The sequence below is a fragment of the Tursiops truncatus genome, chromosome 12 (genome assembly GCF_011762595.2).
Source record: "Tursiops truncatus isolate mTurTru1 chromosome 12, mTurTru1.mat.Y, whole genome shotgun sequence".
In the NCBI taxonomy this organism is placed as follows: Eukaryota; Metazoa; Chordata; class Mammalia; order Artiodactyla; family Delphinidae; genus Tursiops; species Tursiops truncatus.
This window is the reverse complement of record NC_047045.1, coordinates 38,594,225-38,611,881: the sequence shown is the minus strand read 5'-3', so window position 1 is coordinate 38,611,881 and position 17,657 is coordinate 38,594,225. Positions and strand designations below refer to the sequence as shown.

At 41.9% G+C, this 17,657-nt stretch overlaps 1 protein-coding gene across 3 annotated transcripts in view; it reads left to right on the top strand.

Annotated features, from left to right (window-relative positions):
- SCML4 (Scm polycomb group protein like 4) overlaps positions 1 to 17,657 on the top strand; it is a 107,266-nt gene that overhangs the window by 44,156 nt on the left and 45,453 nt on the right. For 2 of the 3 annotated variants that reach the window (XR_012324770.1, XM_019929526.3), the window contains exon 2: positions 742 to 956. The exons of the other annotated variant lie outside the window; for it this stretch is intronic. Coding sequence is in view for 1 of the 2 variants with exons in the window: in XM_019929526.3 (XP_019785085.1) it covers positions 801 to 956 (156 nt within the window). In the remaining variant the exon portion in view is untranslated. The remainder of the gene's footprint in view (positions 1 to 741; positions 957 to 17,657) is intronic. 3 annotated transcript variants of the gene reach the window in all.

Below are 17,657 nucleotides of genomic sequence, written 5' to 3'. Positions count from 1 at the left end.
CTTCTAGTTTTTCACCACATAAATTTTTGCAGAGTTGAAATAACTTTTATGGGCAATTTGTGTGATGCTTTTTCACTCAACCTCATGTTATTAAAAAGAGTATCATTAAAGGCTTGTAACTAGTTGACTGTTTTATTCTGTAGATATATTAACCATTCCCCTATTGCTTGTTATCGGGCTCTATCCATTTTATTTTTGCAGTTCTGAATCATGTCAAAATGGACATCTCTGTATGCAAATCTCTGTCCACATTTTGATAGGAGACATAATCAACATTAATCCAATTGATTTGTACTGTTAAATTTCTTTCATGGGAAAAAAAGGGTCATAACAATCTGTCACCCAACCAAAGGGTAGGAGTGAATGTGAGAAAATGGTTGTGTTTATTTAATACTGTTATTATTTCAGCTCAGAGTTGAACTGAGACACATAGGTAAAGTTGTCTCCTTGCTGATGACATCATCAGTTGTGCTTGTTGCTGGGAAGCTGTTGTCCTCTTCACCTAGCCAGTATCTTCCCTACTTCACTATAGTCCTGTGGAAATTCACTATCCTTGAAATTATACCAGGAGCCCAACAGCACTTTAAAAGCTCCTACTGGTGCCTGGCTCTCTCATATTTGGTTTTCCCCTCCCTTAAGGGGTAGGTATGGCCAAAATCACCAAACCGGATCCATGTTTGCCTTGCAAACCAAACAAACACTTCTGTTTTTGTTTTGCTTTGTGTCTGGACTAATCCTTAGCACCTCTTCTGCCTGTGAGCGATTTGTCACTTCCTTCTGTAAGACTGGCACCGGCAGAAATGCAGTCTCAGAGGATCCCGGGGAGAAAGCGAGGCCGACCCCCACTTCACTCAACACCTATGAAGATGGCAGTTCATAATCTTTATTCTGCTTCAGCTGGTTCTTTACCAGCAGTGAAGATCCCAAAGAAAAGAGGGCGGAAACCCGGGTACAAGGTATGGCTCCATCATCTCCTTTCTCCAAAGTGCAACTGGGCTGGGGCATGGCGCTTGGGCAGAACTCCAGTGCCAAATGTGATGAGAGGTTGGAAACTGGGTAAAGACAGGGTGAGAAATAAGTTTCTCTCAATGAAGCATGTGACAGACGAGGCTTCATTGTTGCAACATGGCACACAATACATGCTGTCGCTGTCATGTGCATTTTTACAAGTGGAGAAAGCAAATTACACCAGATGGGGAAAGTTGTAAGGCGAGCAGATTTTAGGGTCATAGCTAAACACACATTATTAAGCCTCGCATCTCAATGAACGTTTCAGACACTGAGCTTTTCCCTGACTGTTCTTATGAGGGCAGCTCTGGAAGCCACTTTCCAGAGCTCATTTGTCATTAATTTCAGTAGAAGCAGATGATGTCCCTGAGACATTTAAATTACTAATGCGAGCAAGCTAGTGTCAAAGGTCGTGAAGAGTTTTCCCTAATAGAGCCTCAATAAGGGGACTCATCATGAAAATTCAGGGTGTTAACTCATAGTTTCCTGCTTACAAAAGGCACTGACGTCAAGATTGGCTACAAGGAGACATATCAGGCAAAATGAAAATCCTGTTACTCTTTCAAGAATTAATGCTTTGGCGAGGCTGTGGGGTGGAGACTAAATTCTCTGATGTAACTGAAATCACATAAAACAACTCAAACCCGAGGGAGAGCTCCTCCTCTAAGATGTTTTTGAAGAGTCTGCTAGAGAAGAAAGATCATTGAGTTGTTTTCCATGAGCCTTTTGGGCATTAGAAAATGAGCTTCAGAAGTTTTCCTTCGTCTATTTTTCTAGAAGTAAAGAGCTTATGTTTCCATCTTGAGATCTGAATACGCAAACCAAAATGCAAATTGGCAATTAACTCCCATATATTTAGGAAAATGTATGGAAATTATTTCATGTCAGCAGAAAGACAAAGCTTCCGGAAGAATTGGTAATGAATTCAGCCTCTGTCCCTTTGGTTCTCCACAGTTCTTCCAACTGCTGGAAAATAGACACAATAGGTAGGGGGAAGGTGACTTAAAGTTATTTGGGGGTCACTGGTTTTAGTAAAAGAAGCTTTTACTCAGCCAGCTCTTGAAGCAAAGGCTTCTGTCACTGGTTATTTTTTTAACAAAGAGAGCTTCCTTTTTCTCATGGGCACACCGGTTTCAGAATTGTGTCTCTGAAGCTGGCCCAGGGCAGGTCTCTCTGCTCAGCTACCTGTGCAGTTGCTGGGGTCTGGGAATTGCATCTGGAAGGCTGGAGCAGGGCAGCCCTTCTGTTTATAGAGCCAGGGAGTGAATCCAGGATCTAAAGAAACACACTGAGAAATTTTCTCTCCTATTTGGCCTTTCTCCTGCTCCCCTGGGAGCTGTGACCCAAGAAAGAAAATTACCGACAGACACAGCATTTCTGGGGCCAGGAAAAATGGAAATTCACTCTGTGGAATGAACCCAACTTTGCAATTTTCCTGTCTCCTGAAAAAGGCAGTTTTCAGTTCTCCTAACACTCAGAGACAGCTCAAGGCAGGAAGAAAGCTTTGGAGACGGTTAGCTGACATACGGGCCCTGCACATGGCAGGTGGATCTTATTCCCATGCCTCACAGGGTGTCTTTTCTGGGGACAACAGGCCACAGATCTTCTTTCAGTCCACCTCCCATATATTTGAGGAAATTGTGGGAATTATTTCAGGCCAGGAGCTCCCCAAGCCATGGGCTTCGTGTTCGAGAAAAACGGCTCCAAACGGGGTGCCAGTCTGTATGCAGTCCCGACCCGCTCCTGGTGACAGGAGCAAAAGGTCTAAAGTCTTCAGAAAGCTAAAATGATTCCACCTAAAGGATCATCCTTTATTCTTTTTTTTTTTTTTTTTTGGCTGTGTTGGGTCTTCGTTGCTGCGCATAGGCTTTCTCTAGTTGCGGCGAGCAGGGGCTACTCTTAGTTGCGGTGCGTGGGCTTCTCATTGTGGTGGCTTCTCTTGTTGTGGAGCACAGGCTCTAGGCACGCGGGCTTCAGTCGTTGTGGCACGCAGGCTCGGTAGTTGTGGGTCGTGGGCTCTAGAGCGCAGGCTCAGTAGTTGTGGCGCATAGGCTTAGTTGCTCCGTGGCATGTGGGATCTTCCCGGACCAGGGCTCGAACCTGTGTCCCCTGCATTGGAAGGCGGATTCTTAACCACTGCACCACCAGGAAAGCCCCAGGATTGTCCTTTATTCTGAAATATCTGCTTCCTGCTATTTTGGTGTTAAAGTTTATTAAGTGTCATATATTATGAGGGTTTGGTAATCTTAAAAAAATGTCCTTACTTGGCAAAGTAAAGTTAACAATGTATTAAGTCTCTCCGGTTTTATTTTGACAATTTCTTAGACCCCGAAGCCCCATTTTACCAGTAATGAAATGGTTTTAATTGTGGAGATGCCAGCAAGGAAAGTGTACAGTTTGATTCCATTTACCAAATGACCACTCATTTGGCAATTTTAACTACCTGGGACACAGCTGGGGAGCCAGAGTTGTTAACAAAAAATCCTGAGCAAGTGAAATAAGATATTACTTGGTCTACCCTTAAAGATCTTGTATTTTATTACTAAGAAAATGCTTCCAAACCCTTCCTCAGTGTCTGTTTACCTTTATTGTAGATGCATTTCTTACAAGCTTGATTATTGCAGTTTAATAGCCTTTGATTTGAAGGGGAAGATATTTTGGGGAGAAGATTGCACACACAGCTGGATACTGAAAGTATAATTATATGATATCATGTTAATAATTTAGAACAATAAAATATACAATAATTTTTCAGTTGTAAACTTATAACACTATAACTTTATGTCAGCACATTATTATATTTATATTAACAATATTATCTTAATAAAATGATAAGTGTTGAGCCAGGAGATTCTGAGGATGCCTGGTTGTACCAACTGTATCACAGGTTTGTGCTGGTTGACATTTGTCGCTTCTTGCCTGGTGCTGTCCCAAGCTGTTCTGTCAGTCACCTCTGTGTCCCTGCACGTGTGGAAACTCTCTCTGGTCCAAGTATGGGTATAAGCCTCTCCCTTTAAGACCCAAGCACAGCTAACACAGGCTGTGATATTTAACCTCTTCTCTGAGTCTTGAGAATAACATGAGCAAATTATAGGCAGAAAAGGAAGGGTTTAACCGGCATTCAGATGTGAGTGCTCCAGAGTTCATGGGTCATTCCTCCTCCCAGGGCCCATCTGACCATGTCTCTTGGCCCCGGCCTGCAGCCACTTTGCTGGGGCCTGCTTGCTGCTGTGAGTATCATTTTATGGCCTTGCTGCCCCCTTCTCACCCCAGTCAAAGGAAGGAAAAACCTCTTAACGTCATATTTTCTCCGAAGAGCCATACTCTGCCACGAAAACAGCTTTCTTCATTATAAAACAGAACATTTACATCTCAGTTTGAAGAATCTGCTGTTGATTTAGGTCCTCAGTTCAGAGACTCCCCAAGGTCAACAGGTGGATTTTCCTTACATTTCATGACGAAGGAGACCATGGAAGTCTTTTTAAAAAGATAAAGAGAGAGGGTCTGCACCAGGGATAAACCCTAACTTCCATTCAGTAGACATAGCTGATTATAATGGCTCCAAATAGCGGGATTTTCAGCTTCTGTGTCTTTATGATTTAAGCAGGAAGAAAAAAGTGCCGGTTTTTTAAGATAGCCATTTGTCCCCAGTACACAATAATAATAATTAATAGTAATAGCAATAATAGTCATAAGTAACACTTACTGAGCACTTCTACATTTGAGTCTCTGGGCCTAAGCACTTTATATATATATATTTCTTATAGATCCTTGATAATTTCATAGTGAGAAGAGTCAGAAAAACTGCAGGAATTAGGCATGAATTAACCATGCCCCGCAGCCTGAGGCCACATACTGTCTGGCCAGCAACCCTCTCCACCTCAGCAATCTCTTTGCATTACTGTTCAGAATAGTATTTGTGTTTCCTGATTCAAAAAAGAGTAGATTACTTTCTGTCTGCTCTGTTTAGCTAGCTAAGAAAAGTGTAACATGCTCTAGAAAGAATATCATCCCTGAAATATTAAAAACAAATAGTTTATATGTTCTAAAATGTTAATAATTGTATCATTCAGCATACAAATTCAGCTGCTGTAACAAAGGCCAAAGAACAGTGGCTTAAAGAAGATAGAAACTAATTTCTCTCTCATGTTACTGTCTGGGAAGGCCATGTGGGGCTGATTCGATGACTCCACCGTGTGGAGGACCCAGGCTCCTTTTATATTGTTGCTCTGCTATCTTAAGACACAGTCTCTACCTCATGCTCTAAGGTGGCTCCTCCAGGTCCCACCATCCCACTACTTTGGCCAGCAGAATGGGGACAGAGGTGGTGGAGGGCACGTTGTTCCCCTTTAAGGGTGAAACCTTCAGAGTTGTACACACCTTCACACTTGCAACTCACTGGCCAGGAAGTGAGTCACTTGGCCACACTTAGCTCCACAGGAGGTGGGAAAATGTAGTGTTGAGCAACCACATGATAAGCTGAAATCCAGGGATTCCGTTAATAAATGAAGAGAGGAGCATGGATATTTGGGAAGAGCCAGCAATTTCTGCTAACTATTGAAAGGACAGTCTTCCGTTAACTGGTAAATTCACTTTATAAAGAAAGTAATTTTCTAAAGAGCAAGAGTAAATGCAGCATTTTGTTTTGTTCCTCCTTTCTTATTGTCATCCTTTTCCCCCCCGAAAAAGTATGTGTTCTTGGCACTGTGTAACAAGGACGTCAAGTTAACAAAAATCTCAGTTAAGAGAATGTTCAAACTTAAGTAGAAAGGGTTTGTTTGTTTGTTTGTTCCAACATTTGTTTAAAGCCTCTTTCTAAAGTGTGTTTTCATTATAACTGTTGAATTGGCTTCAGTGCTTCTTTGATTATCCAGATCTTGTATTTCCTTAAGAGTCATAGTTAGGAACACTAACGGCAGCCTAATAGTGTGGAAGGGAAGAATCGACATCTAACCTTTCCTGTGCCTATTTTCAAGGTCCCCCTCTTGCTGATGGTGCATATGAAGTACCACCTGTGGCCCGTGAGGGAAATGACTACAAAGGCACTAGGCAGGGGCCATTCCCTTGGGCTGAACGGTGTGCAGCATCTAGGGAGGGGACGGTGTCTCCTGGGGTTTTCTGTGACCCTCCTGCCCTCAGCCCAGGGCTGGAGCAATGGTCAGGGGTGAGGCTAAGCAGTGTATCTGGGGCAGCGGTATCTGGTGAATGTTTCCTGACCAGCATTCTGAGTGTAACTCAGACATGAATGTTAGTTGGTATTTTCACTTATGTTAAGGAGTGAGAGAAAGGTAAACAGTGAAGTTGTATGTTGGAATTTCACTCATTTGTCAAGGATGTGGTTGACTTCTTTGCTGAATTGGATAATAGTTTGTGAAAACAAAAAATATTTGTTTTTTCATTCTATTCGCTGTGTAATGGCTACAGACAAGACACACTTTTAAGTTTAATTTGCATTTTTAATATTTTCTCCATTGCTCTCTTAAGCCTATAAGTCAACAAAACAGTAAATCCAGCCCTATTTGTAGCATTTGCCAATTTCCAAGGTGTAAATATTCCCAACATGGCCAGTTTCAAGGCACCAATGTGACTTTCCTGAACGTGGAGTTGGTAAAAGATGTGCTGTAGTATCACTCTTGTACTCTATTTCCACACAGATGCAACAGTAAAATAATTAGAAAGTGATGAGTTTTGAGTATCTATTACCTTTGTTCTTAATATATTTTAAAAATTAATACTCTGTACGTGTATGCACTTTAATTTTTAATAATTGCTGTGTTTAACAAACAACTTGCAATATTCCTGAAAATTTAACAATCACCTCTTGTGAACCAGTAGAAGCTGCTCCACCTCCCCGCTGCTCTGAGCTCTGCTATGCGCAGGATGCCTGTGAGTGTATGTTCCATATCCCCACTCTCATCTTCAGGGCTGACCCCACGCCTGCTGGTGCATAGAACTTGGCTCCCTCACCAGTTTCTGTAAGAAGCTCCATCACAGCAAGCATTCGTTGAAATGTGTGGGCTCTACTGAAGATTGTTGGAGTCACAGGGCAGCATCGACATTCATTAAATACTTCACATGGATGGATCTGTTTTTCTGCATCCCACTTTATCCAATGATGGTTATTTTTGTTTTCCTTTTTCTTCCTTCTGTCTCCTCGTACTCACGGAGTACGGGCTTCACGGCTTCCCTGTCTCCTCTCTCAGCCGCCCTCTGTCAGGAGGAAATTAACCCATTCTTCTCAGCCTCACCCAGGCAGGATGGTAGCACCACCTCTGCCTCCATGCACACTAACCCTAGGGCGGGGAACTGTCTCTCCTGGGGTTTTCTGTGACCATCCCCGCCCTCCTGCCCTCACCCCAGGGCTGGAGCAATGGTCAGGGGTGAGGCTAAGCAGTAGGTCTGGGGCAGTGGTATCTGGTATCTGACCAGCATTCTGAGTGTAACTCAGATATAAATGTTAATTGGTATTTTCACTTATGCTAAGGAGTAAGAGAAATGTAAACAAGGCCAAAGGATACTGGCTTCTCCATCCCTCGCATGTTTAATCTCTCCCAAGGGAAAGGAGAAAAAGTTGTGGGTAAACCCAGAAACAGGCTGACTCCTCGGAATGGAATTAGGCCATTGGCCACAAACTTCTTGTTGTTGGAGCTGATTTGCATTTCCAACAGGCAAGTTTTTTAGACTAAAGTCTAATGTTAAACACAGTGAGGTATTCAATTTTCCCTAACCCTGCTCCCTGAATCTCCGCAGAACCCTGAGGGAGTTTTCTGTGAAGAAAGAGAGTGAGCCTAAAGGAGCAGTGTGCTCCCAGGGAAAGCTATGGGCAGGGACGTGGACAAAGCTATCCTCGAATGGTGTGGGAGAGGAAGGAAGGGAGAGAAAACATGATTTTTTAAAAATAGAATCTGGTACATCAGTTTCCTAGGGCTGCTGTAACACAATACAACAAACTGGGTGGCTTAAACAGTGCAAATTTTTTTTAAATTTTATTGGAATATAGTTGATTTACAATGTTGTATTAATTTCATGTTAGATATACATATATATCACTTAATATACATATATATACATGTTAGATATATGTATTACTAATATATATGTATTACTGAATATGTATATTCTTTTTCAGATTCTTTTCCTTTATAGGTTATTATAAGATATGGACTATAGTTCCCTGTACTATATAGTAGGTCCTTGTTAATCTATTTTATATATAGTGGTGTGTATCTGTTAATTCCAAACTCCTAATTTATCACCCCCTCTCCTTTCTCCTTTGGTAACCATAAGTTTATTTTCTATGTCTGTGAGTCTATTTCTGTTTTGTGAATAAGTTCATTTGTATCATTTTTTAGATTCCACATGTAAGTGATATCATATGATATTTGTCTTTGTCTGATTTACTTCACTTAGTATAATAACCTTTAGGTCCATCCATGTTGCTGCAAAAGGCATTATTTCATTCTTTTTTATGGCTGGGTAATATTCTATTGTGTATATGTACCACGACTTCTTTATCTATTCATCTGTTGATGGAACACAGAAATTTATTGTTTCACAGTTCTGCAGGGTGGACATCTGAGATCAAGACCAGCCAGGTTGGTTCCTTCTGAGGGCTGGGAGGGAGGATCTGTTGTTGCAGGCCTCTCTCCTAGCTTTGGGGGGCCTCCGGTGTTCTTTGGCTTGTGGATGGCATTCTCCCTGCGTCTTCACATTGTCTTCCCTCTGTACATGTTTGTCTGTGTGTCCAAATTTCCCCTTTCTATAAGGGCACAGTCATATTGGATCAGGGCCCACTCTAATGAACTTATCTTAACTTGATCATCTGCAAAGACCCTATTTCCCAATAAGGTCACATTCACAGGTACTGGGGGTTAGGACTTCAACATCTTTTGGTGGGGAGACACATTTTAATCCATAGCACCCAGTATAATAATCTTTATCTTGTAACTAGACATTTAGTCCATTTATATTTAAAGTAATTATTGATAACTTTGGGTGTAAATCTGTCTTATTTTCTGTATTCTATTTGTCTCACTCATTCTATGTTCCTTTTACCTGTCTTTCCTGCCTTCTTTTGGATTTTTAAGCATATAATTCTTTCTTTTCTACTTCTTGAAGTTTAAGCACTATGTTTTCTATTGTATTACTGATTGCTCTAGAAATTACGGCATGCTTACGTACTAGAGTTTTCTAAAGTTAACCTTACCTTTGCTTCTTCCTAGATCATACAAGGACCTTAGGACACTTTAACTCCATTTATCTCCCCACTTCAATATTACTGTCGTCACACATCTTAATTCTTTTTTGCTTTTTTAATCCCTCAAAACAATTATTTTTGTTTTGTACAGTTATTTTCATTTAGATTCACCCGCTTATTTACCACTTAAAAAAATTCTTCATTTCTTTTTGCATTTCATACATTCTACCTGAAATCACTTTCCATTTCCTGCAGTACATCTTTTAGAAGTCCCTTTAATATAGATCCTCTAGTGATGAATTCTCTAGCTTTTGTTGTCTGGAAGTACGTTTATTTCATCTTCACTTTTGGAAAAAAATATTTTTGCTGGGTGTAGAATTCTAGGTTGTTATTTTCCTTGCAGCACATTGAAGGTATTATTCCATTTATCTTCTGGGGCCCATTGTTGTAAAGAACTCAGCTCTCCATCTGGTTCATGTGAGGGTTCCCTGGCAGGTTTTGTATTTTTAAGCTAATTTTAAGATTTTTTTCTTTGTCTTCAGTGTTCTACAATTTCATTCTGTTGTGTCTACCTGTGGATTTCTTTTTTATTCATCTTATTTAGAGTTTGGTGGGCTTCCTGAATCTGTGGATTAGAACTTTCATCAGATCTGGAAAATTCTTAGCCATTCTCTTTTTAAATATAACCTCTGTTCCATTCTTTCTGAAACTCTAATGTTAAAACTTCTCATATTCGCATTGTCTTTTAACCTTCCCTCAATAGTTTTTATCTATTTGTCTCTATGCTACTTTTTGGTGAATTTCTTCTGACATATCTTCTGGCACACTAATTCTTTCTTTAGCTATATTTAGTATGCTGTTAAATCTGTTTATTTAGTTTTTAATTTTAGTTATTGTATAGAAGTTAAATTTGGTTCTTTTACATTTTGCTATGCTATTTTTTATAGTTTTCTGTTCTCCAGAGATATTTTCAAACTTGTTCTTTATATCTTTATACATAGTATCACACTTGCTTTTAGAATCTAAGTCTGATAATTGAAATATCTTAAGTATTTTATTTTATTTATTTATTTTATTTTATTTATTTATTTTTGGCTGCATTGGGTCTTTGTTGCTGTGCGCAGGCTTTCTCTAGTTGCGGCAAGCAGAGGCTACTCTTCGCTGTGGTGCGCGGGCTTCTCATAAGAAGAAAGAAGCGGTGGCTTCTCTTATTGTGGAACACAGGCTTTAGTCGCACGTGGGCTTCAGTAGTTGTGGCGCATGAGCTCAGTAGTTGTAGCGCACAGGCTTAGTTGCTCCACGGCATGTAGGATCTTCCTGGACCAGGGCTTGAACCCGTGTCCCCTGTACTTGCAGGTGGATTCTTAACCACTGTGCCACCAGAGAAGCCCAGTTTCTGGGGTTTTACTGCTGTGTGTTTTTATTGCCCATTCTTGCTTTGGTTCCTTGCTTCCTTGTGTGTTTGAGCTGTGTTATTCACTGACTTTGAAAAATTATTTTGGGGACTTCTTTGAGACCTTTCTCCAGAGATGATTTGTGTTTGTTTTTCCAGGTAACCTGGGAGCACTGCCAGATTGGGTAATTTTTTTTTTTTTTTTTTTTGCAGTATGTGGGTCTCTCACTGTTGTGGCCTCTCCCATTGCGGAGCACAGGCTCCGGACGCGCAGGCTCAACGGCCATGGCTCCCGGGCCTAGCCGCTCTGCGGCATGTGGGATCTTCCCGGACCGGGGCATGAACCTATGTCCCCTGCATCGGCAGGCGGACTCTCAACAACTGCGCCACCAGGGAAGCCCAGATTGGGTAATTTTTAAACTAACTTCACAGCCTGAAGTTTTCCTGGTTGCCCAAGTTCTGTGAATTTGAGCTACAAATCTGTGTGAGCTCTGGCTTGTGACAATATCTTCCCAGGAATTCTGCACACCCCCTCCCCCAGTGTCAAGGCAACTTTCCTTAGAGTCAGTTATGGGTTGGGTAGGGCAGGACAAGTTTATAGCTAGCTTACCCTTACCCTGAGGTTGTAGCCCTTTGGGTGAGCTCTGACCCATGGCAATTCCAAGGCCTAGATTTCACCTATATTTGGGCCCAATTATCCTTTATATATTGTTAGCGCCTCCATACTTTTACTAATCTTACATTTTATCCATTGTTGGTGGTTGTTTTCAGTTGATCCACATAACATAGTTTTCTATATTCCCAGAAACAAAACTCCGAAGAAATTTAGGATGCCACCTTTCTTCTAATCAACATTCAAAATATGGCACTGACACTGGTTTTATCTCAAACTCTTTAATGTTTTCAGAAATAGTCTAATGCAAGGTACATACACACATTACGAGTTGGAATAGAACTTAGAAACCAACAAGCTGGGATTTCGCAGGTGGTCCAGTGGTTAAGACTCCATGCTTCCACTGCGGGGGGCACGGGTTCGATCCCTGGTCTGGGAACTAAGATCCTGTATGCTGAGTAGCAAGGCCAAAAAAACAAAAAAAAAAAAGCCAACAACCCTACCTACCCGCATTAATGGCTTTGGAAGATGAAGCCCAGAGGCACTGAATGGGTTGCTCAGAGTCCCACGTGAGTCAGGGGCAGAACCAGGATTAGAACCCCAGCCCTCTCTGAGTCCTGTGTTCTCACCACTCCCCTGCAGCTCTTTGGGCAATGTGAAATCATGTCAGTTCTCAGTGTTCATTTTCCAGATGAGGAAATGTGGATGCTCGACTTCTTTTTCACGTCCTCTCCCAGAAGTTCCGCATAGAATGTTTCCTGTCGTATTCTGAAATTTTACTGCTTGAGTATTAGAGGAGGAATGTTTTGAACCTTAGACACAAGCCAGTGTTATGGCTTCCCCAAAGTTAACTAAATGAGCAACAAGTAAAATGCTAATGTTTTAAACTAATGTAATAAAAGTATACTATCAAACAAAGTTTATGTGAATAAATCTAGAAGTTATCTTTGATTTTGCACTTTCTCTAATCACCTTAATTTCACCTCCAAAGTACACCTGAATCCAACCAATTCTTTCTGTTTTCACTACTTTCACCCTAGTTCAGCCACCTATGCGTCTTGCCTGGACCATATGATAACCTCCTCACTAGTATTCTTTTCTCTATTTGCCTCTCCCCATCCATTCTCTGTATAGCAGCCATACTTAATTTTATAAAATAAAAACTGGGTTGTGTCTTTCTCTGCTTAAAATTCTCTAATTGTTTCCATAACTCATAGAATAAAATCCAAACTTTTTAATCTGACTGTACTTATTTACTAGGAGTGCTATAACGAAGTACCACAAACTGGGTGTCTTAAAACAACAGTTCTGGAGGCTAGAAGTCCAAAATCAAGGTGTTGGAAGGGCCATGCTCTCTCTGAAGGTTCTAGGGTAGGATCCTTCCTTGACTCTTCCTAGCTTCTAGTGGTTGCCTGCAATCCTTGGTGTTCCTTGGTTGTAGACATATCACTCCAATTTCTGCCTCCATTGTCACATGGGATTCTCCCTGTGTGTCTGTGTCTGTGTCCAAATTTCCCTCTTCTTATAAGGACACCAGTCATCGGCATTAGGGCCCACTCTAATCCAGTATGGCCTCATCTTAACTTGATTACATCTGCAAATACCCTATTTCCAAGTCAAGTCCCATTCACAGGTACTGGGAGTTAGGACTTGAACAAGTCTTTTTTGAGAGGGACACGATTCAATCTACAACACTGACTTAGAAAACCCTCATGATTGGGCCCTGACCACCTAGCTAACCTCATCTTGCATCCTTCTGCCTCTTGCTCATAATTCCAGCCACTCTGGCTTCCTGGTTCTTTGAAGAAGCCAAGCTTTAGGAGGCTTACACTGATCACTCTGTCTCCTTCGAAAGTTCTTTCCTCAGCCTCCCTCTTTTTTTAAAAAATAATTTTATTTATTTAATTTTTTGCCTCATTGAGTCTTTGTTGCTGCATGTAGGCTTTCTCTAGTTGTGGCGAGCGGGGGCTACTCTTCATTGCGGTGCGCAGGCTTCTCATTGCGGTGGCTTCTCTTGTTGCAGAGCACGGGCTCTAGGCGTGCGGGCTTCAGTAGTTGTGGCATGCAGGATCAGTAGTTGTGGCTCGTGAGCTCTAGAGCTCAGGCTCAGTAGTTGTGTCACACAGGCTTAGTTGCTCCGCAGCAGGTAGGATCTTCCCGCACCAAGGCTAGAACCCGTGTCCCCTGCATTGGCAGGCGGATTCTTAACCACGGAGCCACCAAGGAAGCCCTCAGCCTCCCTCTTGTCATTCAGATCTTGATGTAGGTGTCACCTCCTTATCAGCCTACCCTAGTCACCTGGTCCCTTTTTATCACATCCCCATATTTTACTTCTCAGAGTAGTACTTATCACAATTTGACATTTTTGTTGTGTTTCTTATTTGTTTCCTCCACTATGCTATTACCTCATCAAGAACAATGACCTTATCTTCCCCATTTACAGATGTATCCTCAGCACCTACAACAGTTTCCTGCACACAATAGGTGCTCAATAAATATTTGTTGAGTAAATGACTGCCTCATGGAATGAATTTTTTTCCCTTTTTATACTTAGCTTAAATGATACAACTTGGAAAGGGCAGCTTCTGCCTAAGCAGTACTTAACGTACTGGGAACATTTCTTAAAGGGGATCGTGTGCAATGTGTAAGGTAGGAGAGTGGGTCTTCAAAGATTTGGGAAGATGTGATCCCAAGTGGGTAAGTGTAGAAAATGTAGATGGGTCCTAGAAGAAAGATGGGCAATTTCCCTTTCCTGCCATGGCTACATGAACAAGAAACTTGGAACTCATTTGTATTTCTGGAATTTCTAATAATAATATTATAATACTAGCAGCAATAATGATCAGAAATACTTACTGAGTTCTCACTTTGCACTAGCCCTATGCTAAATGTTTACACTTCATTCTTGTCACATCCTTGTGATGAGAAGGTGCTGTTATCCTTACCTTACAGATGAGGAAAGGTAGGCTCTGAAAGGCTAAGTAGCGAGACTGAGGACAGGGTTAGGGAGGCTCCATTGTATGTGCCTACTGTTATCCTGAACTTATTTTAGTTTTGCTTTGCTGTTTCATCCTCTGCTGATGTGCAGGCAGGCTCTACACATCTTCATACTTCCCCCGACCACAGTCTGTATCCTTCATTTACCAACCTCTTCTTGTCAATCTAACAAATACTCTTTAGTCAGTACTTCTGTTTCTCCACACTTGCATATTTCTGGAAAAATACTTGAATTTTACATCAGCTGATCCCTTCTTCTTTAGTGTGCCCTGGCCATACATCTCAGTTTGCAGACAAATCCCCTCCCAACTCTTTGCAGTGATTTTCTAGCAAGCGTCTTAGAGAAGGTCTTCCCCTGAAGACAGCGGGAGCAAGAAACTCTCCAGGCCCATATCTTGGATCTGTGGATGGAAAAGAAAGATGAGCTGATCCCAGATTCCCCAGACCCTTTGGTGGAGACTCCAGCTGGCAGGGGCCGCCTCTACCCCTCTGCTTCACCCCACCATGATGCTTTAAGAAGGCAAAGCACAGCCACTGGCACCCATGCCCTGGATGAGGAGTCGCCATACCCATTTGATCGAGGTTTTGAATTTCAGGTAAAGGTGCCAACTTTGCCAGCATCTGTACAGGCTGTTGGCTTCGAAGGCCAAGGATTAGCTCCTGCATGTCAGAGCAAGGCATCCTGGGCAGCAAATCTTCTTCCAGTCTTATGCAGCCAAGAAAGAGGCCTCTCCTCCCTCCTTCCTCTTTATTTTCCCCAATTTATTCTGCCAGATTCTGTTTTGAATATTTTTAAAATAAACTATATTTTAGAACAGTTTTAGGTTTAGAGAAGGGTTGCAAATACACAGAGGATTCTCATATACCCGACACCTAGTTCCTCCTGTAGCTAACATCTTACATTTTTATGGTACATTTGTCACAGCTAGTGAACAAATAACAATACATTATTGTTAAATAAGGTCCATATTTTATTGAAATTCATTAGTTTTCCCCTATTTTGTTCCAGAATACATCCAGGATACCTCATCACATTTAGTCATCATGTCTCCTTAGGCTCCTCTGGGCTGTGAAAATCTCTTAGACTTTTCTTGTTTTTGATGACATTGGCAGTTTTGAGGAGTATTGGTCAAGTATTCTACAAAATGTTCTGCAACTTGGGTTTTTTGAAGTTTATCCCATGATTAGATGGGAGTTATGGATTTTTGGAAAGAAGATCTCAGAGGTAAGGTGCCATTCCCATGACGGCCTGTCAAGGGTGCGAACTATCGACATGGTTTATCACTGTGGGTGGTGATCTGGATCCCCTGGCTGAGGTGGTGTGTGACCAGTTTCTCCACTGTAAAGTTACTATTCCCCCCATTCCCATGCTGTCCTCTTTGGAAGGAAGTCACTTTGTGTGGCCCACACTTAAGGAGGAGGAGTTATACTCCACGATAAAATGTTTGGAATTTTTATACATGGGAGATCTGTCGATTCTCCCCATGTGTTTACTTAGTCAGTCACTCATTTATGTGAGTATGGAGTCATGGATATTCACTGTATACTTTGAATTATAACCCACTACTACCTTCTTTATCTGTTGCTCGTGTTGCTCCAGGTTTGGCCATTGAAAGCTCTTTCAGTTGACTCCCGTGTCCCTATGACCTACCCCTCTCCCTTTGCTAGGTTACCTTACTTTTGATTCATTCTTTATATTAAGCAATGAGATAGAAATTTCAGAATGCTGAGTCAAAGGATATTCCTACTGATGATTTATCCTCTTACCAAAAGGATATTTTTTAAAAGTCATATACCACCCACAGTTGCATGAGATTCCTTCTTTGTTCAAAAGTCCCAGAAGTTGTTTTACAGGTTGAATGAATATGTAAGGTTTTTCCTGCAACCAGCTGACTTATTCTAATCACCTGGGCAGGTGCTTCACCTGGGCAGAAATGATGGGCAGAGGTAACAGCCAACTATATTATCTAATTGCTTCACCTGGGCAGAAATGATGGGCAGAGGTAACAGCCAACTATATTATTTCATTGGCGGTGGGTTCAATGGACAGATTCCCCCTCTAATAAATATTAAAATAGTGAGCAAGTATTAAGGTTAGGCTCATTATGAAGTTTACATGAACAGTAAACAGTGTCTGCTATCTAAGTCTTAGCTGCCGTCCTCCTCTTTCTCATCATCATCATTGTCATTTTCCTCGGGATGGATCACACGGATCTTTGTGTAATTTACTTAGAGGACACAGGGGGGAAAATGACTTACTAATCCTGTTTATTTTCCCCCACCAATACCGTTATCTGTATGTTGGGCATTGAAGGGCTTTAAGCCTGTAAAGGAGGATTTAGCCAAGGTTCTTCCAGAGCCTGTTGACAGCCTTTGGAGACTGTCACCACCAGCCTCTCCATCACAAGCTGTACCTTCCTAGAGATACCACTCCTAGAGAGACCACCAGGGGAACCCTTGGTGCCTGACCTGGGAGAACAGGGAGAGTGGCTGCAGCCCTCCTCACACTCGGCAGATGAGGGAACCGTGCCATAGTCACGGTGACTGAGTCACAGGAAGTTTCCCATCTACTCTGTCCCAGCACTGAAGTTTCTTTTAAATTATTTTTATAATACTTAGTATGGTATTGCTACATGATGAGCCTTTTAATTCTTTCAAATGTTAACTCAAATTAAGATGAACTGTCTATTGTTAATTGCTGCTTCTGATTAGTACAGGATCTCTAGCAAGAGCCCCAGACTCTGCGCACATACAGCGTTGTGTAGCCAACATGCTCACTTTTGGCCTGTCTCCTTTTAAATTCATTGCAATTAATTTAAATTCATTTCCGCACATCCCACTGTGCCCTCAATACTGCTCAGCAGCCACATTCCATTCCCCCCATGGCCTCCCACCCTCCTAGTTCATTAACCCACCCTCCTCTACCCTCACACACAGCTTCCAGCATCACTGAGAAATTAGAAGCCATTGCAAAAGGCCTTCTGTAAGCTCCCACCTCCACATCCACCCAAATCCAGAGCCTCATATTCCTCCTTCCTTCCTACTGCAGTAGATGAAAAGTCCTTTTTTCTGTCTAAGGCCATAACCCAGTTCATTAAATCTTATCCTCTCTCACCTGTTCAGAGACTCAATGCCAGCAGTTCTCCACACACTCCCCTGTATCATCAATTTTTCCCTCTCTACTGGGCTATTTCCACCAGATTAGAACATATTTCCCCCTTCTCAAAAGCAACAACAAAAAATCTTTTAAAAATTAAAAAAAAAATAGGGCTTCTGTGGTGGCGCAGTGGTTAAGAATCCACCTGCCAATGCAGGGGACATGGGTTTGAGCCCTGGTGCAGGAAGATCCCACATGCTGCAGAGCAACTAAGCCTGTGCACCACAACGACTGAGCCTGCACTCTAGAGCCTGCGAGCCACAACTACTGAGCCCACCTGCCACAACTACTG